We start from the raw sequence: 25,019 nt of genomic DNA on the forward strand, positions 1-25,019 counted from the left end.
TTTTTTTTTTGACAAAGTAAAAATATGCAATACAAATAAACTTGACTTTTGAAATAACGACCTTTAAGCAGGTACAGAATAAACTTTTTTATAAAACCCACATTCCTTTCCTAAAAATATCTAGTTTACTACACTAATCTTAAATGTTGTTTTTTCGTTGGCTGTAAGTAGAAAATGTCATAATTAACAAAACTAAATGGTTGAAAACATCGCTCTGTGTTCAGTTAATCTATAGAATGTGAAGTAACTAACATGGTTTTAGTTTATAGGAAATAACTGCACATACAGTGTGTTTATGATCAGTTTTCAATAATGACTAAAGACAGACAAAAGTGTTGCTTAGCATAGGAAAGAGATAAATAATTTCTTAAAGTTTCAGAGGATGCATTTTAAAATAAACAGTAACAACATGCAGAAGTAAACGCAGAGCTATCCGTCCCCCCGCTCAGAGTCTAGTTGCAATTCTGAACTTAACAATGTACCACTCTGCGCCTGCCATTGATTTCTCCACCATTTATTTCTGTTTTGGTTCATGCATGGGGTCTCTGCATTTGAAAGTGGATGCTTGTCTCTGAAAGACGGATCCATGCATAGACTCCACTACTTTTGTAGTCTGCTGCGGTTTTATATGATAAGGTTTTTTAGACGTTCAAAATCAATATGTAATCCTGTGCAGGGGCTTATCCCCAGGACTGGGCCATTTGTGGGGCTCTTTGAGCTTTGTTACAGGTCTTCTGGGCACTCCGTGCTGCAGATTGATTAGCTTCAGCACCAGAATCCTATCAAATAGCCAGCTCTGATGATGGAGCAAATTCTCTCGCCGCCTCTAGTTGACTGGACCTGGAGATAAGGACGGATGGCAATTCCTTCCCTTGTGAAGGCCGAGGTGCAGGGAGGGAGAGGTTGTGTCTGCACTGACCCCCTGCGTGGCTCACACAGAACCAGGAGCTGCTTAGGAAGGTGTGTGTCAGTAATATCAGCAGCTGTGCATAAACCTAGATGTTTACTCTGAAAAGTATAAAAGGTTTCATTACAATATGTCCAGAAAACAAGCAAAATCCCTGGTCGGGGCTTGATGCTCAATTCCGAATTTTGGCCTAAATTCATTTTTTTGTGGTCGTTCATACTTATAATTCAATGTGACCGCAATTAGACTTTTGTGTGAACTGTTTACGACCCCAAAGTGACCCACATTCGCAGAAGAACGTTGACGTCAACCAGCAATGCATTGTTTACAAAAATAAAAGTGGACGCCTCTATGTATTAGATCAATTTCAACGTTTATTCAGCAATGGGAGCCGATGGTGTTGCCACAAGATCGTAATAAGACACAAAAAAGAGCTAATCAAAAGAAGGCACAACTATAAGCTGTGGTTTTTTGTGGAGAATTGAAGGCAGCTTGTGTCTGTTTGGGTGTTTAGTCAGAACCAAGAGTGGTGGGATTGCGATGCGACGCACGTCAGGAAATTTTAATCATAATTTCATGAATATTATTTCGTTTGGTCATTGTTTACGTCAGATCTGGTTTTGTCTGCAGTGACTCCCCCAGAACATTTTCTTAGGGATGGCCAGACCAAACCAGGCCAGTAAAAATTTAAACAATTAAAAAAATTATTTATTTTTTATATTTTTATTGGGGTTTACATTTATGTCTTTATTGAAGTACGTTACTGTATGCCTTTCTATGACCCGAATGTGATTATTTGGGGGCTAGTGGAGTGGGAAGCATTTTTCAACAGGGGGCAATGGCCCCTTTCTCCCCCCCTTGGAGACGCTATGATGCACGTCTCAGGTCACATAAAAGTTGAATAAAATGAAACTTGATCCTTCAGATCACAGAGTCTTTGAAAATCGGACACGTATCCGACTTAGTACCACATATGGAAGTGTCACAAATACAGTTTTTTGGATGAAAAAATCTTAAATGGGCCGTTTACGCCTGAGTAATTTTATTATAAAGTATCGTTACGCCGGATTCTCCACAGTGAGAAACTGAATGACAAACAAACATGACACAGAAACACCTGCAGTTATTATTTAAGTTTCATAAGTTTTATTTTGAAAAAAATTGATTTTTTTTTTCTTTTAAATTTCCCTGGTTTTATTTTTTTTTTTTATTATGTTACAAAATTAATTTAATTTTGGTCCTTGGTCTGATGATACAATTTTTAAATATTAAACGATTGATAATTTGATCAAAAACAAGAAAACTTTTTACCAAATACTTTTTTACTTTTCCTGGAGTATTTTTTTTTTTTTTGTTGGCTTTTGCTTTTACTTTTACTTGAGTAAAAATACATTGAAGTAGTGAGTCCAATTTTTGACCTCTGACATTAAAGTCTTGATTTTGGTTTTTTATCTTTCCATGTTTAGATGATCGCTTGAACAGAAGATCTGTGATGTCGTTTTATTACCTAAGGTTGTTTTAAACTTTTCAACAAGAATTTTACCATTTTTATAAAATCTACATTAATTTGTAACTGCATCACTTAAAAGGGAAACATGTCATTTTTACACAGGTTTCAAGATGATGAAGACTTTTTTTTTTTTTTAAATCATCTTTTTGGCACATTTTCTTCAATTTTGTTGAAGTTACCTTTAAAATCAAGTTTGCATCCAGACAGATGGGAAAAACCTTATCATGTTTACTTTATTCCTCTTTTTTCTTGCACAGAGGGTGCCAGGGAAGTGAATCTGTGCATTCCTGCATGCCTTGCCAGCGCTCACATGGTTACCGGTGCTCCGCATTGTAAGAGATATCTGAATGAGCGCTGGCCATGCGAGTTTTAAGGTGATTGCCCGAGGGGCAGCAGAGTGAAAGAGCGAAGAACAGAGCCAGAGAGGAGAGGAAGGGGGGCATAATCCTAAAAGGATTGGAAGTTCACCCCCATACACACACAAACACACACGCGCACACACACACACACCTTAGTAATTCCCTTCACACGGTGTGTGTGTTTCAGGGGGTGATGGGTACTGGATAGGGTCAGTTGGTTTCGTGGCTCTGGTGTCTGATTTCTCCATCCTCGTCATCCCCCCTGCCTCCCTTTATTGTTTGCCTTCTTAATGAGCGGGGCCGGGCCCGGGGCCTCTGATTGACACCTCCAGACTGCTCTCTCTCAACTCTCCGGGGTTATCTCTGTCTGGACTCGCTTCCTACTGTACCTGATGCCAAACGACGAGTTGCTTCTTATTCCCAATGAGATACTAGCAAGTCTGTGTTTTTTAGCACTTAAAAGTGACTATTCCACTTCCTTGAGCAGGTTAGGATAGATCTATTTGATATACAAAACATGTTCATTTAATTGGTTTCAGAAAATCGTTCTTAGATAATGAGATTTTAGTCTGGTCAGTTCTGCCTATTTTGATCTCCATTCAAAATGTGCTGTTTTTGAACGTTTTGTCTCTTTAAATCCAAATGATCTGCTGCTGGCCACACCCCCTAACTGAACGTTAACACTTGCACAAGAAAATGGCTGCAAACAGACGCAAAATTATACAAAAAGAGACTCCTGTACAACCAACAAGAATGCAGCAAGTGGTTTCTGAATATTAAGTCAACAACAAAACATTTGTCTTTTCCGGCAGCCATTGTAAAGCGCATAAAGTGGTAAAACCAGCTGACCAGACATGCTGGAGCTCTGCTTGGGTTGCTAGTCAACTTGCTGGGCTTTGCTGGGGGCGCTAGGTGAAGGGGCAGTGCCTGCTGATCTGTGATGTTAAATTACAGAGGTTTTTGAAATGACTCATTTTTCAGACACCAAAAAGATTAACTTATTGCCACAAACTGTCTGGGTTTTTTTTAAGCGCTTGGTCTGTTTTTAGAAGCGACTCAAATGGAAGAACAAAAATGTGAATTTTGCATAATACATCCCACTTAAGAATAAATATGCGAGCCGCTCCTGCACATGGGTGTCACCTTCAATCAGTATTTTAAGAAGCGCTCACTATGGTATAATTTTAGACTGATGTTCTTCCTGGTGGAAAGAAAATGGAAAGAAAATTTCCGCAGCACTTAAACACAGGTTCTTCCTCCTGACAACTAACGATCCATAGAGTTGAGATATTCAGATTTTTTTTTCTTTAAATAAAACTGTACAGCAAGAATACTTGACGAGACTTTCAAAGAAAATTAGCTTGTTTTCTGTGCATAAGTGCATTATTAGGATGGAGGATCATGAGTGTCTGAATAGTGTAAATTTACACTAGATCCCAATAAAAATATCTAATTGTGTGTGTGTGTGTGTGTGTGTGTGTGTGTGTGTGTGTGTGTGTGTATGTGTGATCTGTCAAAAATAAGGACCACCTGCCTTTCTAAATATAAACGGGGTTTAACCAGATGAGATGGTTGTCTCTTTTACTTGCAGACGGTGCTATTTACGCCTTCAGTGAATCTCCTCTCCGTTCTGCAGATGTTTGCCAGATTGGTCCTCACACACAGCTGTACACACAGCCAGGTAAGATGACAGTCAGTGAAGTGCTGTTATCTACTCCGCCAGCCTCCAGTTGCTCCACTGAGCCCAGTTCATCATTACTGGGACGGCGTGTGAAGAGAGGACGCAGCGGCCGGGTCAAGTGACTGCACTCTGCAGAGAGAAACCTCTCCTGTCCTATCTGTCCCATCTGCCTCATCAAACTGCTGCAACACTTTTATAAATGATGATAATCTACCTAGCAAGCTCCTTTCCAAATTATCATCACACATTTGGTCAAGGAAAGTTTTTTTTTTTGGTCTAGTTTCTAGTGTAAATATCTTAGTAGACTCCAAATAATATAAAACTAACCCAAAACAAACTTTTCAGGAAGACGTAGGAGCTGAAGAGTCAATGAAAAGAGCATTTAAACTGATCTTTTTTACATATTGAACTTACTGGTTTTGCATCACCAGCAAATGCATTTAAAAGTTAAAGTTTACTAGATGGATTTTTTGTCTTACCTGCACCAGTAACACTTTTATATATCTGCATGTATTTATAGTCACACTATAGTTTTTCAGTATTTTTTGTGTACTCTGGTAGCTAAGCAACATTTCTAACCCTAACCCAATGACAAGAAAGTAAGTCTATGTTTAATTTTATGGCTTACAAATAATCACTATTTGATGTACTATAATTTCTACTTTAACTGACCAATGATATATTCAAATTTCTTAATTGGCTCTAATCACAGTCATCTCATCTTTAAATATTCTTAACTGGTTTGTCTGGGACAACATCTGTCATCATTCAGGCTCTAGTTTTTCTTTAAGCCTCTTTCACAGCAGAGTTCTTAAATTATTACAAAAAAAATGTAAACTATTACCTTAACACAATGCTGGATGATAAACAGTGACAGTCTTTTTATAAACTTTCACAACTCAAAGTGAACATTTTTCATTCAAAAACTGCAGAATACAGTTTGTTCCTACCTGTGAGTCGCAGCGAAACGAAAGCGTTCAGGTCAGAGTAGCAGCAGAGTGTGTTCGCAGCGCCGGCCAGCATGTTTCACCTGGGCTGTGTTTTCACCTGCGTGCTCAGGATAAACACCATCCCTCTCCGGACTCGGCTGGTTCTGGAGGTTCTCCTGCATGTCCGGTTCTGCTTTAAAAGGACGGCAGTGAGCAGCACCAGCCTACAGGAGCCTGCAGGAGTCTGTGTGCTTTCTGACAACCTGAGATTTTATGCATCATGCTTTTAATGGCCACCAACAACACAGAGAGGAAAGCCTCTGCAGACTTAACCCCCACCATCTCCAACACACACACACACACACACACACACACACACACACACACACACACACACACACACATCTCATCAGGCCGCCTGATCCCTGGATTTACAGGCTTAGTATTAAGAAAATACTCCTGCAATTTGGGATTAAATCCCCCCAAACCCTTTCCAACAACAATGACTCTGTCCGTTTGATATCTTGATACTTGTCATCAGTTGCTGCTTTTATTGCCGTCAGGCACCTGAAACTTTTAATCTGCTAATTTAAGTATTTCTGAGAAAAGTTTTTTTTTTTTTTTAATTATGCATTTTGATGTTAAGACACTTTTAGTGGAAAAGCTGGATATAAAATATGTTTCTGACTTTTCTTAACAGTTGAGCTGCCTTGTTTGTTTTGTGCTAAGATTACTTTTATTTTAGTTAAATTACCTAATTTTGTGTTTATATTTCAACTTTTCTCTCCTAAGCCAGCTGTTTGATGGTATTCCCATCATAAATAGTTGGAAAAACTGTAGATTTTTCCTATTTGCACCGTCATTAAGAGGAAAAAGTTCAAGTAGGTAGCAGGATTTAAAGTGGAACAATTCTATGTATTTATGCAGAAAATTAAAACAAATGCAACATCATTTAAATGGTTTTCTTTAGCAAATATTCTTATCATTATAAAAATGTTGGTTTGCTGCAGTTATAATGTCACATTTGTGTTTTCAAGTAATTGAATGACGGAGTCAGCTGAAAGGGAGTCAACAGCAACAGGTGGGAGAGGGGCAGCACTGGTATGTGCACAACTGGCAAGTAGCAAGTACTGATCATTTGGACGCATCTCAAATTTGTAGTTTTTATTTAATTTATTCCCCAAAATTGAGAAACCTGCTGCAAGAGTGAAAACGTTTCCTGTCTCTCTGATGAACAACGACTTAAATAAATGTATAAATTTGGTAATATGACTCCAGGAAGTATTATTTATCAGCAAATATAGTTAATTTAGTATAGTAAGGGATTAGTTCTGTAATTTTTATTTATTTGAGCCAGCAAAATGAGTGGAAACTGGAAGCTTTAGAGAGTTTAACATGAAGTTTAATTCAATTATGTAAATACAAATACTGAGTTAATCAGCGGACTGGGTTCACACTGAAACCATCTCATTAAATCGATTGGTTTCTTTGTTTTAAAGTGAGCTTCAAATATTTTTTTTAAAAATGGCTTTTTGTTATCCTCCTCTGGGTTTTTGTTTTTTTTAAATCTTGAAAGATGCTTTCTAGGTAAAGTTTTTTTTTTTTTTTTTTACTAAGCTGCAGAGTTTTCTTATAGCCTTGCTCATATTTATCTTCCTTCATACACTGAAAAAACTAAAACAGGTGATCCAACTTTTAAAAAATGAGTTAATTATTTAAAAATTATGTTTATCCAAGTGAATATATTAAGTTGCCACGTTAAACAAACGTAAAGTAAGTTTAACAAACTTGAATTTGATTACATGTAACTCTATTTATTCAAATTGAAGCTACGTTCTCTATTTTTGCATTAATATGATAAATATCGACTTTTTTTTAAGTTTAGGCATTAATTTCCCGTTGATGCAGCTGATTTATTCTCCCCTCTCCTGCAGGCCGAACGGCTCCAACTTTTACACCTAAACTTTTCGACTTTCAATATGACGTGTCGCGCCCTGATTGGTCCGCTTCCCCGGCGGAGCGCTGTGATTGGTCGGCAGCGGTAGGGGCCGAATCTGCGGCTGCTTGATTCATAGAGCAGCTGGTTTCACAAACATTCATCAATCTCCGTCCGTCAGCAGCAGCAGGAGAGAGAAGAGCCGCGGATCACTCACACAGCGTGTTTAGGCTTTTATTTTCATCTTTCTTTAACGTCTCGGCCTGGAGGCTGGTGTGAAATAATACAAGAGGAGCTGATCTTCAAAATAACCGAATAAATCTTCCCTGATGTGGATATATCTTCTAAATATATGGATAAATATAATTGGTTTAATATTTAACGGGAATCTACAGAGGAGATCAAGAAAGGTGAGACCTGGGAATTAACTTTTTTTCTTTCTTTCTTTCTTTCTTTCTTTCTTTCTTTCTTTCTTTCTTTCTTTCTTTCTTTCTTTCTTTCTTCACTGTAATAACATGTAATTCCACGCGGCTGGAATTACTGGAATATTTTTCTGTCCATTTTTCTGCAACCCTAAAAATCACGCAACGTGTTGGATTGCGGTAACTGCAGAGGCGTGAAAAACACATTTGGGTTGCGAATTAAACACATTGATAAAATAAAACTGTTTACATGCCAGCTTTTCTTAAAGCCTTGTTCTTTAAATTATTTATTAAATCATTAATATTACAAAATATTTATATAAAAAGTCTATTTTATGGGAAAAGAAATACTCCCAGTTGCATTTATCGCCGTTTTGGATGACTTTTTTTTTTTCCAGCTCATTTCGTGTAAAATAACTCAGGCCGTGGATAAACTTTCAACAGTCACTTTTACGCAGTTTCGTGTCAAAACGGACAAAGAAATGTGTAAATTAACAAGCTCTGAAGTGAAGTGTTTCTCAGCGGAATCTAAACATGACATTAACTTCACTGTCAGGTTTATTCCGCATATAAATGTAAACTTCCCAGGTGGAAACAGGCTGGAAAGACGCAGACATCAGATAAGAGCTCTCTGCTAATTGCCGCCTGTAGATCTAATCTAAATTATAATGGAGTTCATTTGCACACAGTTTTCGGCGCATTTACATTGCGCAATCCGGGCGCTTCCTGCGGTTTATGGAAACAAGCGGAGCTTTATTGGGAGCGTTGATGCCTGAGTTCAGCTTTCAGGCGGAAACGAGCTTCACTTTGCCTGCTGAACACAGAGGATTGGGGAATCATTACCTAAATATACGCTGGTTTACACCCAAACTAATGATAATTACAGCGGGTTTCTATTAAAAAAAAAAGAAACAATTCATTTGTAAATAAAATAAATACATTTAGAAAAATATCAACCTTCTTTAAATAATATTTGTCCACAATTACGCGTTTCCAAATGCAGTTGAGCCAAGTTTGGGTGCGATATAAAGCCTTCCGAAACCTGCTTTTGTTTGCGTCGGAGCTGAAAATAAACAGATTTAAACTGCAGCATTAATCCATAGTGCAATAAGCCGCGCCTCGGGTTGAGTGGCTCTTCAGGAGCGCATTCCCTCAGAGGATGGAGGAAATCCTCCAGCGGCCTGAAATTCAAACGCGAGTCTCCGCAGGTCCGTCTTAATTACTGAATTAATGATAACATCACGGAGCGCGATGGGCAGGCCACACGTTCAGGGAAATGAAATGATAACTCAGCCTCACTGACTCGTTTCAGAGCGGAAGCTGCTTCATTTCCTTTAAACTTCTCATTTCTTTAATTCTCTCGAAGCTGTCGATTAGTTTCCATGTCACAACCAAAAACTCTAAAAAAAAATATTACAATTCAGCCAAAATCAGGGTTCGTTTTTTTTTCTTCTACTTTAATAAGACTTTAGAAAATCATTATTATAGGATTTAAGCAGTTTATCCTCAACCTAACACATTAAAGTTATAAACATCTTACACTTAAAAAAAACGACTGGAATTCAACCAATGAAACGTGTTTAACATTTGGCGTCAATCTAGTCGGATTTTGATCAAATCTTTAACAAGTTAAAGACATTCAACCAATAAATATAAATACTCATTTCAATAGTTACATTTTTATAATAAATATTTTTCTCTGCCTTGTCTCACCTTGTTAAAAAGAAACAAATAATGAGAGCACGGTTTAAAGATATAAAGCATTACTGGAAAAAAACCCTTTTAAATTCTATTCTGAGGTGGGATGTAAGTGTTTTTAACGATAGTTAAGATTTGTGCTAATTCTGCAAACAAACTTCAGCTTTTAGCTCAAAGCAGAAACTTTCTTAATTCTTAGCTTTCTAACTTTGAGGGACTTGTTAAACTCTTTATTAATTTATTTTTACTATTTTCTGCTGAACACTTTAAAAATAAGATCTGAATGAACCAACGTGTTCAGTCCAATTCTAAAAGTTGATTGGTGACCAAAATAAATTAGCTACGGTTTCTAGAATGAAAATGTTATTTAACATCATGTTCATAAACAAACGTGCTTGATTCGTTATATGCTGCATTTAGTTATCTTTAGAAATAAAATAAAATAAAATAAAACTCCCGCTTGGAGGCACCGACTGATCGAGTTCAATTCGGAACAAAATGGGAATATCATTTCCCAAATCAGGAATCAGGAAATAAATAACTCCTGATTTATTTCAAATCAGGAGTTATTCTTATTTCTTACATCTGCAGCTCTAAAATATAATATTAAAAGATGTTTAAGCAGTTCTTCGTTAATTTGAGGGAGTCCGCATTTTAGATAATTGCCTTCACCTGACGTAGTTTTTTAGTTTTGCGCATGTGCGTTTGTGTTTTTGCAGGAGCCGACGGTCCCAGTCGATCACCGGGGACCCGCACCTGTCCAGTCCGCCCAGACTCCGGTCTCCCCTCGCTGCTTCTAGCATGATGTCTTACCTCAAGCAGGCCCCGTACGGCATGAGCGGGCTGGGCCTGAGCGGAGCCGCCATGGACCTGCTGCACCCGTCCGTGGGCTATCCCGGTACGCACGAAGACAAACACAAAATAACGCCTGCAAACGGAAACAAAAACCTCCACAAATGTGTTTTTTTTTTTTTTCACTTCCAGGTGCTTGTTTTAAAATATATTCTTATTTTTATGGTGAGTTTTTACTAAGCTGGTGTGTTCGTTTTACGCTTCAAACTGAATCCTACTTAAAAGCACTTCATATTCTTAATTTTACTAAAATTAGCGTAACCCACCAGTTATCCACTTTACTATAAAGATAAACGATTTTCAGATTTTATCCGATATTTCACATTAAATTATTTGGATTTCGGTGTAGTAAAGTGTAAGAATTAACTCTAACAACATCCAGAAGTGGGTAGAGTAGCAAAAAAATGTACTCAAGAGCATTTTTACTCAAATAAAACTAAAGAGTAGCTGTCCTAAAAAAATTATTCAAAAATATTTAGTGAAAACTTCCATTCAAATACTAACCATAACATCTGATTTAATGTTAAAAAATAAAAAAAAAAAAGGTCACCAGGCAGACAAGAATATAAAGTTAGGAGCACATTCTTGCATTTTACAGATTAAAATAATAATTAAATCAAATAATAATGATAAAATAACAAATGTAGGTAAAGAAAATCCTTTCTCCAATATATATAAAGCAGGTTAAGATATTTCCAGTGACACTATTCAGTGTTTACTGTATCTTTGACCTCAAAGGGACACAGCAAGTTCAGCAAATGGAAAATAACTTTGCAATAAAACTGCAGCTTGTGCAGAAACACAACGTCTCACTTTAAGATAAACTGGAGGTTTCTGTTTAAAACAAGCTTGTTCTTCATTCAGTAAAGTTACTCGCAGTGGGAACATCCAGAAATTTTACTCAAGGAAATGTAAAGACACTTCAAAGTAAAATTAGCCAAGCAAAAGTAAAAGGTGTGGTGCAGTAAAACTTGTTTTTCCAAAATTTACTCAAGTAAATGTAATTTATTATTGACACATCTTAGCAGAGGCTGCAGGACAAAAAGTTCACATGGCAACTTGTTAGAATATATTTGAAAAGTTTATTAATACTTCTCTAAAATTGTATTCCTTTTTTCTATCTTAGCTTCTGAATAGCAGCTAAGATAGACCAACTAAATGAGCAAAAGAATAAAATGATTATTCAGTAAACAGTAATTTAACTCGGTATTTAAATTTATGATGTCATAGTTCCCAGAATCCCCACAAACAAACAAAAAGCACATTATCTGATCTTTTTGGTAACAAGTTCACTCAATTTGAATAATTTACAGATTTAGTTATTACTGTAAAGTATGTTATAGTTTGGTGGTACCATCTAGCAAATTTATTACAGAAAATGTTTTTTTTTAATCGGATTTTGTGAAAAATGAAAGAATCAGAACAATAATCTAATTGTGCAATTCAAACAATAATACACTAATAATAATACACAATTACAAAGTAGTCAGCAGAAAAGGAAGCAAAATGTGACGACAAGCAAACAGTTTCTATAAAAACTTGTTTGAGGATTAATTATGACAAGCTGCAAAACAATAACAGTTCATGGATGATTAAAAGACATTTTATAGTTAACATTTCATAATGTTTCCATTTGTAACTTTGTGTCAAATTACATAATTAAAAGAGCAAAAATAAAGACAGCTCAGCCCACAAAATGTTTATAATCTTCTAATCTGTCTTGTTTTTTGCATCGAGTTTCATCCAGAAAACATGTGTAACATGAAGCAAACAGAAGATGGGACCGAATCTTTAGTGAGATGCAGTAAAGAACTGTTGTTGTTACAGTAACTTGGTGAAAAACAGACCAAACTGTTTGCAGTGTAATTACACCCGGATGTGGCAGTTTTTTAACCGGGCAAAATGGCTCTCTGCCCAGCACTGCAATCCATCAGGGGGCGACACAAGCACTCTGAAATTAAGATTATGTCATTTGCATCTGAAAATAGTTTTCTGCTGCTTGCATGTCCAGTGGTTGCCACCAGTGTCATTTTACAGTGCAGAATGCAAGCACTGTAAAAAACAAAATGCTAATGGTTTTGAAGCTGGTGTCTGATTTGAAGATTTCTACTTGGTTCTACATGTTGGACTTCTTTTACTGTTTGTTTTTTTAAAGGAATTTGGGCTACAGCTCAAAATCTAAATGGTTATAACTGGAATTGAGAAGAGAGTCTTTAAAACACAGTTTGAGATTTATTCAAACTTCATTTGTTTTGTAAAAACACAGAAAAGAGTTGAACGTTAAGCACTTTTTCAGATTGAATCAAGCTCAAACATGGACTCAATTAATTATTCATTGCAGATTTTTACTAAACATCAGATTTAATTTAAGAAGTTTTTAACATGAAAGTGATTAAATAAAATCAGGAAACGATGTGCAGGAGAGGCTCACCTGTAATGTCAGGAGAAAAACCACCACTTTCCAAGTTTCTGCCAGAAAAGTTTTGAGTAAACTGGGTTTGTGCAATTTTTGTTCATCGCTCCAAGTTTTGAATTTGGTTGTTGTATTTTGCAACTTTATAATTAAAGTTTTCCATGTTTATGATTGATTGATTTGTTCTTTCATTGAAAGCTGATTTTTTTTTTTCCTTGAGTGAAAATCATAACAAGTTTAGACCGAAGCTTCATGCACAGTTGCACATTTAACTTTAGGGTTTTATCAGGTTTTTGAAGGTTCCTGGTGATCGACATTAACACTTTTTTTGTGATTTTTTTATTTGTTTTGTTCCATCAGCCAACCCTCGAAAGCAGCGGCGGGAACGTACGACCTTCACCCGGACGCAGCTGGACATCCTGGAGTCTCTGTTCGCCAAAACGCGCTACCCAGACATCTTCATGAGGGAGGAGGTGGCGCTGAAAATCAACCTGCCAGAGTCCAGAGTGCAGGTCAGCTAGGACAAACACTGCAGTTACAAAAAATACACAACTTCTCATCAGGGAGGGGGGAAAAATGCTGATTTGGCTTTTTTTTTTTTAAGTCTGGAGTCGAACGTTAAATTCAAACTTAAATGCGTTCTTTGAAACTTCCAACTTCAGGAAATACAGTGTAAAGGGTTTAATGTCACTTCCTGCGAGACTCATCTGTGTTTCACCTCGGGCTCGATTAACTTTGCTGTGAGCAAGAAATATTCAGCGACTTTCAGTCGAGTTTAGACAAGTCTTTAAAGAAAGTTTGGCAGCTTTTGATACGATGAGCTTTCTTTCAAAAGAGCTTCTCAGAGATTTTCCTTAGCTAGCTTTAGGAATCCTCAGCCGGGATTAGAGCTGCAATATTGGCTGCTTTTCCTTATTTTATCTGGGAAACGTCCAAGTTTCAACATTTCTATTACCATTGTGGGTTACATCTTATAGAAACAAAGATTATTTTTGGCAAAATGCAGCAAATAAATATTGTTGTATAACTTCACAACTACAGTAAGTTACAAACTAGGAATTTGTTTTTGTACAAAATTAATTAGGAAAATGAAAAAAAAAAATCCTGATTATTGACCCCAGAGGTTGAAGTTAACTAAATGGACTTTTACCATCCATAAACAACTTATTTCTCAAAAACATCATTATTTTATGAACATTTAAGCTTTCACCATGCACAGTTATTGACAGAAAATCTGATGATTATTTACACAAATCAGGGAAGTATGAGGCAGTGCTCCACAAATGATCTTCCTCTATAAAGGAAAGCAAATGGAAGATGGAAAGAAAAACCATTCAATAAAAAAATCAAAGCTGACAATTAATCTTGATTAATCACAATTAATCTTGATTAATCAAGGATTAACCTGGTTATAACTGTGTAGGAAAACTTCCCAAGCTATCGTTTCAGGTTCACGATTAATCAGATTAATCAGATTAATCAGATTAATTGCTTCAGTCCCAGTCGGATGTACAGTAATGACCTTTTAACGTCTTCGTTCCTCAGGTTTGGTTCAAGAACAGGCGAGCCAAGTGTCGGCAGCAGCAGCAGAGCAACAACAGCGCCAAGGTGAAACCACTGAAGAAGAAGTCGTCTCCGACCAGGGAGAGCACTGGATCCGAGAGCAGCGGCCAGTTCACTCCGCCGGCCGTGTCCAGCTCTTCCTCCTCCACCTCTACCTCCTCTTCCTCGTCCTCTGCCTCCTCTGGTCTTGGCGGTCCTGCTTTGATCAGCACTTCTACCTCCGTCACCGCTCCGGTGTCGTCCATCTGGAGCCCGGCGCCGATCTCCCCGGCCCCGGCGCCGGCCAACCTGCCCGACCCGGTCGCTCCAACCAGTGCATCCTGCATGCAGCGCTCCGCCACCTCCTCCTCCAATGCCGGAGCAGCTTCCTATCCGGTGTCCTACAGCCAAACGGCGGCGGCGTACAGCCAGGGCTACCCGGCCTCAGCGTCGGGCTCCTACTTCAGCGGGGTGGAGTGTGGCTCCTACCTGGCACCCATGCATTCCCACCACCACCCGCACCACCCGCACCAGCTCAGCCCCATGACGGGCTCCTCCATGACCGGACACCCACACCACCATATTGGCCAGACGACGGGCCACCACCACCACCACCCGCCACATCACCACCAGGCGTACAGCGGGCCCGGCTTGGCCTTTAACTCCACAGACTGTCTGGATTACAAGGAGCAGACTGCAGCTTCAGCCTGGAAGCTCAACTTCAACGCTACCGACTGTTTGGACTACAAAGACCAGGCCTCTTGGCGCTTCCAGGTTCTGTGACTTCCTTCGCCCATTGCTTAGTCTGTTCAAAGACTTTCTTTTTGTTCGTTTTTTGTAAATTGAAGATCCCAAATCTAATAGAAAAGACATTTTTAAAGGGGCAGTGTTATGAAAAATGTAAGATTTTTTTTCCGTCTTATTCCCTCATCAGAAACATACCTGGAGTGTCGCTCTGATTCATTCATGCAAGTCCTTTCATCTTCCCTGGCAACCATTCAGCTGCACAAAACACCTAGGTGGACTTAGCTCCGCCCCCACTCACCTCCTTCAGACTAGCCTGCAGCAATTAGCAAACATCTGATGTAACTGCACATCTGCTGAACTCCTTCTATGAGCCATTTCTCAGTGAAACGCTGCTAAAAAAAAATAATAAATAAAACACTGTTAAAGGGTTAAAGAAGAGCAATGTGTTTATTTTATTTATTTTATTTAAAATAGTGTCCATAAAACTGACATGACACTGTCATAAACATGAAGGAGTGTTCATGAATGTTTATTTACTGAATGTGTTCATTCAGTAAATAATGACAATTTTAATGCAAAGTTGCACTAAAAGTTGCATTAAAAGTCCATTAAAGGCGTAAACATTGCATTATTCGGTCAAGAATGACCCTTTTAATGGAAAGTTCTATTAAAATTAACATAAAAAATTCAGTAAGAGTCAACTTTGCATTAAAAGTGTCATTATTTACTGAATGACACTTCATGGACACTCCTTCATGTTTATGATGCCTTCATGTCTTAAATAAAGCGACCTGTTGACTTCCTGAAGGCGGAGTTTCAGAAAGAGCTGGAGTTTTTAAAGAGACAGAGACCCAATTTTAAGGCGTTAAGTTACAAAGTAAAATTTCTTTTAAATCATATTTGATATATAGCATTTTTTTAACAACTTAAGTAAACATAGTTACTTATAGTTGTTCTGTAAAAGTGGCACTATGTGCCTGGAGGACACATAATACTGCCCCTTTAAAAACGTACCTGTGAATGAACTGAAACCATGCACTGAGCAGCTACACCTTGAGTTCAACCCTGCTGTTACTTGTGGATTATTTTTCTACTCCAGAATTTGGGAAAGAAAAAAAAAACGGACTTATTTCCAACTGAAGGCCTTTAACAGGAAAACTCCTCTGGAGATGCATACAGTCTGGGATCACCTCAGCGAAGAAAAAAACACAAGATGGGGAGAAACAAAGTCACCTGTTGGACATCACGACGGGCTGAGATCTTATTTTTAACAACAGGATGCTGCTGGGATTTTCAGCCTGAATCTCAGAAACTCCATTTTACAGGGGAGTGTCGGAGAACGGTTTGCAGCACTTGTTTGGGATTGTCACACTTTCCTAGTTGCTCTTTGCAAGGGAAAGAAAAGCAAAATGTGAATTTGTATCACAATGTCAGAATGCTGTAGATTCTAAAAATGTACATTTGTGTCTTTATAATAAAGTCTTGTTTAAACCTTGAGAAATGTTTGTCATTTCTGAAGATCCAGTGTTGGCAGGAGCAGTTAGTCGCTCTGGTTTAAAATATGTGGTGAACTGATTTCACTTCATTTATTGCTACACTGTAACACATTTGAGCTGCATTTAGTTGTGTAATCTTTATTTATTTGATTTAAAGAGTTGTCTTCTACTCTTTAAATCAAATAAATTTAGCCAGGTTTAGATTCTGAACCTAAATGTGAGTTTGTGAAAGATAAACTTACAGCAGTCAGTTGTGTTAACTTTTTATTAATTTTGTCAAACCTCCAGGAGTTGAATAAACTAGAGTTTTCGCTAATTAAAAAACTGAAAGGAGAAAAAGGCAGGAGTGGGAACTATTTCCCAGAATGCTTAGCGGCATGTTTCTGTATCCTGAGATGGAAGTGCGTCACATTGATCCGACTCTGGTGTTTTATTAAGGAAAATGTTTATTTTAAAGCTTGAGGATAAAGTCCTGTTCACACTAAATGTTTCTGAGCTGAATTCATTGTGAAGTTTAATAAAATTCATCATCAGATCAGAAATTTTGTTCATGCAACTTGAAACAAGAATTTAAATTATTCTAAAATAAAATAAGTAGATATTTTATCTTAATATTGTGAGTGAAATAATAGAGAAATGTGGCTCTTTAACCAGGAGAGGACTGGTTTTTTCTTACATATTGTGAAATATTTTGTTTAAATTGCAGCATTAAGTTAAAACTCACAATCTAAGATTAATGAACTTTAAAAACAATGTTTAGACAACTTGTCTCTTGTTGTTAAATCAACTTCATGAACTTTAATTTCTGAGTTAAAACCAAAACATTTTTTTTTTGTTGACTTAAATTACATTTTCAAGGCAGCAGGTGGACTTTTGTTTTTAAGTTAAACCAACTTCAAATGTTTTAGAGTGTATAATAACAATCTGAAAAGGACCAAATAGCGACATGAGATCTTGTGATGTTCAAACATCGTCAAAGTGAAGTCTATCTGACAAAACTCAAACTGGTTGCTGTTTTATTCTAAGCTACTGTTAAAAGCAGGAAGATATTTTCATGTTTCATTCGTCTCCTTTTGAGTAGCAACAAAACAAACAGTGACCAACAAGGTAATTGTAAGAACTGGAAGAATATCTAAACTCGCTAACAGTTAGCTGCTGCTAACTGAGTTTCCCCACAAGAACCTGACTACAGTTTGCAAATGCAAGAACCTTTACTCTGTACATTAAACCACAAAAATTACTTTTTTCAGTGTTTTTAAGCATTAGAAATAGATAAACTATTAAAAAGTAAATGTATGGATTGATAAACCTATACTTAATTATTCAGATTGTTTAAAATAAAGTTTGTAAACCTTTGCTGTATTGATGATTTTTTTTTTTTTTTTGAAAAAGGTGACATTTTGTGTCATCCCATTTCTTAAGTTGGATGTTTCATCACACTCTTTTCAGAGTTAAAAAACTATCATCATTCATTTTTGTTATGCCTGTAACAACAAATACTTCCAGCTCAGGTTAACTTACCTGCTGATGACAAACTGTCTGCTCAACAGTTTACAGTCAGCCAATCAGATGGACTGATCAATCAATAACCTCCAATAACGTCGTTCCTGTGTGAGGAGATGACAACAGACTTAATGATTTTCTGTTCACACATTTACCTCTGTAAATGTTTTCTGCGCTAAAGTGAAGAAATGATCGCCCTACCTCTCTAACTGAAATTTTTATTTTACACTATGATTCCATAAACTCACTGAGATGTGAGTTTAACAAACTAATATTAGGGAATATTAGTTTCCCTAATATTAGGGAATTATATTTCCCTAATATTAGTTTGTTATTCCTGTAATAAGCAAAGCAGCACTAAAATTTAAAAGACTTATTTATTTACAAAAATAGAGCGGTGTGTTTGTTTTATATGGCTGTGAATTTTTGGGAAAAGTTTTCAACTAATTTTGCAAATTTAGCCAGAATTTTCTCTAAGATGATTAAATAATTCTAAGAATAGCAAACAAGAAGGCTTTATGGTTGTTGTTTTTTACTTTATCCTACTGACTGCAGACATTTGTGTCCAGAGTGACTTTTAAAGATGATGTGTGAAGTCAGTCTTTAGCTGAAGTAGAAAATTTAAAACAACTGAAACTGAAAATGTTCTTATTATCAGTGTACAAAATCATGGTGGATATGTTAACAGTCTATATGTTAAAGGAGACAGTTGTTCTCAGTTAATGTTTTATTTTTTACTGAACAGATTATGAGTTCATCAGCAGGGACAGCTACAGGTTTTGGATGAGAGGTTTGCATTAGGATAAAGATGAGTTTTTCAGCTTTATTTAAATTATTGTACGTTGCAAACCGTCAGTATACTGTAACGTTATTTCCACATCACACGAGTCATGTGATTCACAACTGGATGTTACTACTGGTGGAAATGACAAAGAAGACTGCGAGGACGATGGCGCAGCATGTTTTTAAACGACTTATCGTGCGAACAAACTTATTCACGTGTGATTTTAATTGTTTCTTATTTAATGGGAACACTGCAATTGAGAAATTGTGTTTTTCTGACATTATACCAGCAAAGTTTTGTGCATATTTGTAATGGAAACGCAGCTACTGCAAAAAAATTCAAACAAAGCCTTAAAAAGCTGCACATAAACCTGAGCACACAACATTCCTGCTTCTTACCTGTTGGTCACATTTTAAAATCAATCCGAATCACATAAAAGATCAACAACACAAAACTCAGAAGATGACAATCAGAGGTTTCAAATCTTTTGTAAAAGATATTATTAAAAAAAAAAGAAGTATTTGCTGTAGCTCAAAGTGGGTCAGTGTAAATGTTATCTCTGGCACCCAGAGGAAAACATTCAGCGAGGATGTCAATAATCAAAGCCGTCCCCCTCAGCAGCACTGGACCAGGTTAGCAAACATGTACACTGGCTTTCCCCGTGTTTGTTTGGCTGTGTCGACCGCAATATACAACTCATTTGATCCGAGGGAGAAAGGGACGAATCACGATTTTAATTAACCACTGCCCTGCTTCCTTGCTGTGTCCCTCCAGCAGCTGGACAAACAGTTTTTTTTGTAAACATGGCGTCTGTGCCACGTGTTTGCCCGCCCTGCATCCAGCCGGGTTTTACCAGCATGCACCGCTGCTTTGTGTAAACACCGACCCAGATGTACCACATTAGGCCAAACTAATCTGTAGGCCACGTTCAGGCGATGAACAAGATGAACGGCTGCTTGTTTCTTATCTCTGTAGTGACTAAATGTCTTGTCTAAATAAATTCCAGGTTCTATCAGGAGCTTTTTTAACCACTTAAGTGAGTAAAATGTAAATAAAAAAAACAGAGAAGTTCTACTGGACAAAGATATTTCCAAAAGAAGATAGCAGCAGCGAGAGAAAGAGCAAATCCACCTTTGATAAAGAAGATGGTCCTTTGATAAGGGAGAAAAATGCACAAATCACAAACAATAGATAGATGATGAGCCAGGACTGAATTATGAATATAATCTCAAGTAGCTGCCATGATTTTTAATGATTTATCGCATGAACACGTTTATTTATGTGCACTTTTAATTTAATTCCTTATTTAATAGAAATGTTAAAATTGCAAAGTTGTGTTTTTCGACATCGGCAGAATATCGACAAAGATTTTCTTGCGTTCGTAAAGGAAACGCAGCTGGCGATGCATCATCTTCCATCCACATTCTCAGAGAGAATCATCGTTTTCAAGGTAAACGTTGTCAACATTTTTTAAACAACCAGGATGATTTTCAAACCAACTTGGTACCTTTTAATCCAACATCTTTTTTTCCCATCAGTGTTTGGTTTGTGGATCTTCTGAATTAAACAAAAAGGCAGAAAAACAGAAAAAGGTATAAAAATCAAAATGATGAGTTATCATTATAAACCCTTCCAGCATCTCTGTGTGTTTGTAGTTTCAGATGGAAATGGCTTTCACACGCCAGCTAAATAGATTACGATACAGTGAGGGATTAGGGGTTGCCTTGCCGCCGGCCCGCTAATCCTAAACGCAGACTGTCATCAGCCCTGACATGTCCGGGACTCCTTCGGCACAAAATGGCTCCTTGGCTTAAGAAGCCAATCTAGTGACACACACACACACACACACACACACACACACACACACACACACAAAGACAATCCACTACCTCCTCCTCCTTCAGCATGAATATTCCTATCAGGCCTGTCAGCGACAGGAAAGACAATGACATTCGTCTTCAAAGCAGGAGATTAGATGCTGCACGAGACAAAAGCCGACTCTTTGAAGTGATTTTAGTTCACATTCCAGCAAGTTAACCACACGACAATAACAGTTCGGGAGTTTTTAAAAAACTTCGGTCAGACTTCAGGGACTTCAGTTTCTGGGCAGGAATCACAGTCTGAGCTCTTTCTGCCTTTCCTTTACATACGTTCACAATTATTTTGGATGTTTCGAGAACAAACTACATTTTCTTCTTGACCGACTGTGTCAGGCTGCACTGAGTCCTTGCAGATAATATTTATTTCTTGTCAAGAAACTCACCAAAAACCTCACACAAACCTCACTTAAATATAAAATCATATATGCATCTGATTTTATCACCTAAGGGTAATATAAATGTAAATAATTGTTGTATTTGTAACAAGGTCGACCCTTCAATGAATTTAAATGCACAGATTAAATAATATTTATTCAGAGCATTTGAAAAGTAATGTCTGTGATTCAACGAAAAGGGAAAATAAAAGCAAGTTTTAGGAAAACTTCAACTGATGAAAATATCACCAATACTAAAATTTCAAGACAAATACAGTCAAGTAGTTTGGTCAGATTTTTTAAAATACTTTATGTTAAAAATTACCTGAAACAGCAAATTAATGCACTTAGCATGAGTATGTTTATCTTTTTCTCACTAATTTAATGAATAATAAAACTATATGAATAAGCAATATATTAACTGACACGCGGTAAGGTAAAGATAAATTATTGCAGGATTTATTTTTGTTCCATATCTCACTTTTATGAATGAATGCATATATTTGTTTGTTATTTTTATAATCCTTTTGCTTTTATGTGCTTGTGTTTACGTGTCGGCGCAGTAGAAAGTCCTGGGCTGAAATCCCAGCTTGGCAGAGGAGAAATTTCATGTTTCTCTGGTGAATTTGTAGCGTTTCTCTGCTTCCTGAGGTCTGAGAGTGTGAATATTTTCTGTCTTCTTGTTTTTCTGTGAGGCAGCAGGTCCAAACTTTAGCTATGAAAAATTTAATGAAAGTTTCATGAAATTTAACTGACACACTTTTGCTCTTAACTGCATATATTCATGCACTTTTGTTATTTTTGTGGCACATTGCGCTTTCTGACACGCGCAGGATGGATATCACATTTGCATTTGTATAAATATGCAGATATTTTTGAAATATTTGGAAACTTGCACAATGTATTTCCTTCCATAAAAATACAAACTTATCTTAAAGCTGTTTTTGTTTTGTTCCTTGTTACCTTCCAGATCTGGAGTGCATCTTGTTCTCAGCTTCCTACATTTGATGTCTGTGCTTCCTGAGTGCCTGTTTCTTTTTCCGAGGCCGTGCTGGCTGAAGCGGAGCCTCTCCTTGAAACAAACAGCGATACGAAATCTCTTTTGTCAGGGCCGTGCCTAAGCCTAATCTAATGATTCAGATGACTGGGGGCCATATTTAGCGGATAGCCACTGGCTCACTTCAAACAAGCCGCTACGGGTGGAACTTTCCCAAGGATTAACACTTAAAGGAGAGCCAGAGAGAGGAAGAAAGAGGGGGGAAAACAGAGTGGATGTCTTGCAGGGAATCCACCATTAAGTCGAGTCTCAGAGTGCCAGAGAGGAATGTGTTTGCTGAGCTGTGATCCAGGACTGTTTCAGCACTAATGGAAAAACTGGCCCAGTATGTCTGACATCCAACGTCGGGGCTTTCTACTAAAACAAACAGACATGCTCATCGAGTTAAATGGTGTTTGGGATTCAAGCAGAAGTTTGAGCGATAATAGCTGATCTGTGTTAGCACCGTGACAGACTGGACAAGAAAAACTGGAGTGTATAAGAAACGATATTATATGTATTTAGGGAGATGATGAAAAAAGTTTTGCCAGGGCAAAATCATGAGGTTACTATAGTTAATTAAAACTAACCTAATAACGAAAACTGACATTGAGAAATTAGCTGAAATAAAAAAAAACTGTATTAAAGATGGATTAAAGCTCTAGTATGCAGCTTGTTTTTTTGTTTTACATATTTCTTGAAACTGTCTCTATGACAGTAAATCAAGCTGCTCTGCCTCCTCCTGCACAGCAAATTTGAAAATTTTCCATCAACTCCTACAGAGTTAAATTCAACACTTTGAAAGTGTTTATATTGGTCCACTCTGGATGGTGTAGAAGTTAGACTTTTGAAAGTGTCATTTGTGATACAGTTGAATCAACACTCACAGTAGTTGAAATCAAACACACTTCAGTGTTAATCTACACAACAACTAGTGTATATTGTCAAAAGTTAACACTATGAACATGTTAATCTAACACAGAATGGTGTAAAGTATATATTAACATAGAAGTCTGAGTTTTAAAATACTACTGGCAGGGTGTGCTGTGTGCAGGGGTTAAGCACAACTCACATATGGAGACTCTAGTTTTCAATGCGGCTGTGGGTCCGCTTCCCGGTCTTCCCCTTCTCTCATTACCCACTTTTTTTTGTCAATTTACTACCAAATAAAAGCCATTAGAGCAATTAAAACCTTTTTTCCCCAGAAACTATTGGCCATCAAATATCCCCAAATTCATTTTAAAAGACATTAGAGGCTACAAAAACACCAGCACCAGTTGCAGTATGTAATCACGAGAAGTATGTTTTACATACTTGCCTCACACCATATATGCTGACAATTTTAACAAACATGACGTATTGTTCATAAAAGTTACATACTGCAGATTTAAATGTTTTTATTTGTTTGTTTGTTTTTTGTTTGTTTCTTTTCTGGACTTGAGACTAAAGTGAAGCTGCAGAAACAGAGAGCTGTTAGGTTCTCTGAAACTAAAATCAGGCTGTTTGTGTTAATTCAAACTAACATATTCTGTCATCACTAGAAAGCTCTAACTTGATAAAAAAAAATCCCCAAAATCTAAAGCAAACAAATATTATTTTGAAACAGCTTCAGAAAGATCTAATAACTGAACTTATGATGCTGATTTGTTGCCACTCTGTTAATACAATGACAAAATTAAACAATATTTTCCTCACATCCAGTAATATTTTCAGGTGGATGTTAATCAACAAAGGCTGTTATTCGAAGACTCTAGGTGTGTTTTGCTAATTGAACTTCCCCCGCTGAAAGATTTGCCTGTTTGTTGGTGACCGACTTTGTTTCTGGCGCTTCGGTAACGAGTCGGAGCTTGTGTCTGACAGCTGGAGGTGCCCCTCGGTGCTGCTGTCACCGCTCTGACTGACAGGCCGCTGCAACACAACGAACCCTGGATTAAAGTCAGCCAGGCGTAAACAAACACTGACTTTCCTAAAGGAGAGTAAAGCAGAGGGCACAGGGTGCTGACCCAGTTCAGACTCCAGGGAAGTTATTCTGCGACTGCAGCAGGTGAGATTCTCAGAGGAGAAAAATGCTGAAATCATCCTAAATGACTCAGTTGGCCTTCACTGAACTGAGCTTGAAATGGCATAAACATCCAGTTACAGTTAAACCTGAGAGGATGAAATGAGGCATTTTCTAATTAAATGAAAGAATCCCCATTAACGAGAAATAACAGCGTTTTCTTCTACGTACACTGTAAAACATTTGAGTCGCATTTAGATGTGTCTACTGTCTTCTACTCTTCAAGTAAAATAAATGAATCCAGTTTTAGATTTAGATCCTAACTGTGAGTTTGTGAAACATAAACTTACAGCAGTAAGTTGTGTTAACTTTTTATTAATTTTGTCAAACCTCCAGGAGTTAAATCAACCAGAGTTTTCAGGTTAGCACTTAAAAAACTGAAAGAAGAAAAAGACAGGAGCGGGAACTATTTCCCAGAATGCTTAGCGGCATGTTTCTGTATCCTGAGATGGAAGTGCGTCACATTAATCCGACTTTTGTTTTTATTAAGGAAAATGTTTATTTTAAAGCTTGAGGATATAGTCCTGCTCACACTGAATGTTTCTAAGCCGAATTCATTGTGAAGTTTAATAAAATTCATCATCAGATCAGAAATTTTGTTCATGCAACTTGAAACAAGAATTTAAATTATTCTAAAATAAAATAAGTAGATATTTTATCTTAATATTGTGAGTGAAATAATAGAGAAATGTGGCTCTTTAACCAGGAGAGGACAGATTTTTTTCTTACGTATTGTGAAATAAATATTTAGTTTAAATTTCAGCATTAAGTTAAAAGTCACAATTCAAGATTAATGAACTTAAAAAACGATGTTTAGACAACTTGTCTGTTGTTGTTAAATCAACTTCATGAACTTTAATTTCTGACTGAAAACCAAAACAATTTTCTTGT

The 25,019-nt window shown here is 37.1% G+C and overlaps 1 protein-coding gene and 1 long non-coding RNA gene across 2 annotated transcripts in view; one reads left to right on the top strand and one right to left on the bottom strand.

The window, feature by feature from the left end:
* LOC106951717 (uncharacterized) overlaps nt 1-5,756 on the bottom strand; it is an 11,836-nt gene extending 6,080 nt beyond the window's left edge. The window contains exon 1 of the long non-coding RNA XR_001425855.1: nt 5,408-5,756. This is a non-coding gene — a long non-coding RNA (uncharacterized LOC106951717). The remainder of the gene's footprint in view (nt 1-5,407) is intronic.
* A 1,725-nt stretch (nt 5,757-7,481) lies between these two features.
* On the top strand, nt 7,482-15,367 carry LOC106951718 (homeobox protein OTX1 B-like). Its single transcript, XM_015039388.1, has 4 exons — nt 7,482-7,732; nt 10,162-10,340; nt 13,068-13,219; nt 14,253-15,367. The coding sequence occupies exons 2-4, from the start codon at nt 10,244-10,246 to the stop codon at nt 15,030-15,032; spliced, it is 1,029 nt and encodes a 342-aa protein (XP_014894874.1). The 5' UTR covers nt 7,482-7,732; nt 10,162-10,243; the 3' UTR covers nt 15,033-15,367.
* Nucleotides 15,368-25,019: the final 9,652 nt, after the last annotated feature.

Source organism: Poecilia latipinna, unplaced genomic scaffold, assembly GCF_001443285.1.
Source record: "Poecilia latipinna isolate Pla-1442-1.1 unplaced genomic scaffold, P_latipinna-1.0 Scaffold469, whole genome shotgun sequence".
NCBI classification, from domain to species: domain Eukaryota; kingdom Metazoa; phylum Chordata; class Actinopteri; order Cyprinodontiformes; family Poeciliidae; genus Poecilia; species Poecilia latipinna.

Bases quoted from the DNA above. Each gene is read 5' to 3' on its own strand.
- LOC106951718 (XM_015039388.1), top strand. From the start codon at position 10,244: ATGATGTCTTACCTCAAGCAGGCCCCGTACGGCATGAGCGGGCTGGGC. The intron at 10,341-13,067 runs GTACGCACGAAG...TTGTTCCATCAG, and splicing joins CCCGTCCGTGGGCTATCCCG to CCAACCCTCGAAAGCAGCGG. The intron at 13,220-14,252 runs GTCAGCTAGGAC...TTCGTTCCTCAG, and splicing joins TGCCAGAGTCCAGAGTGCAG to GTTTGGTTCAAGAACAGGCG.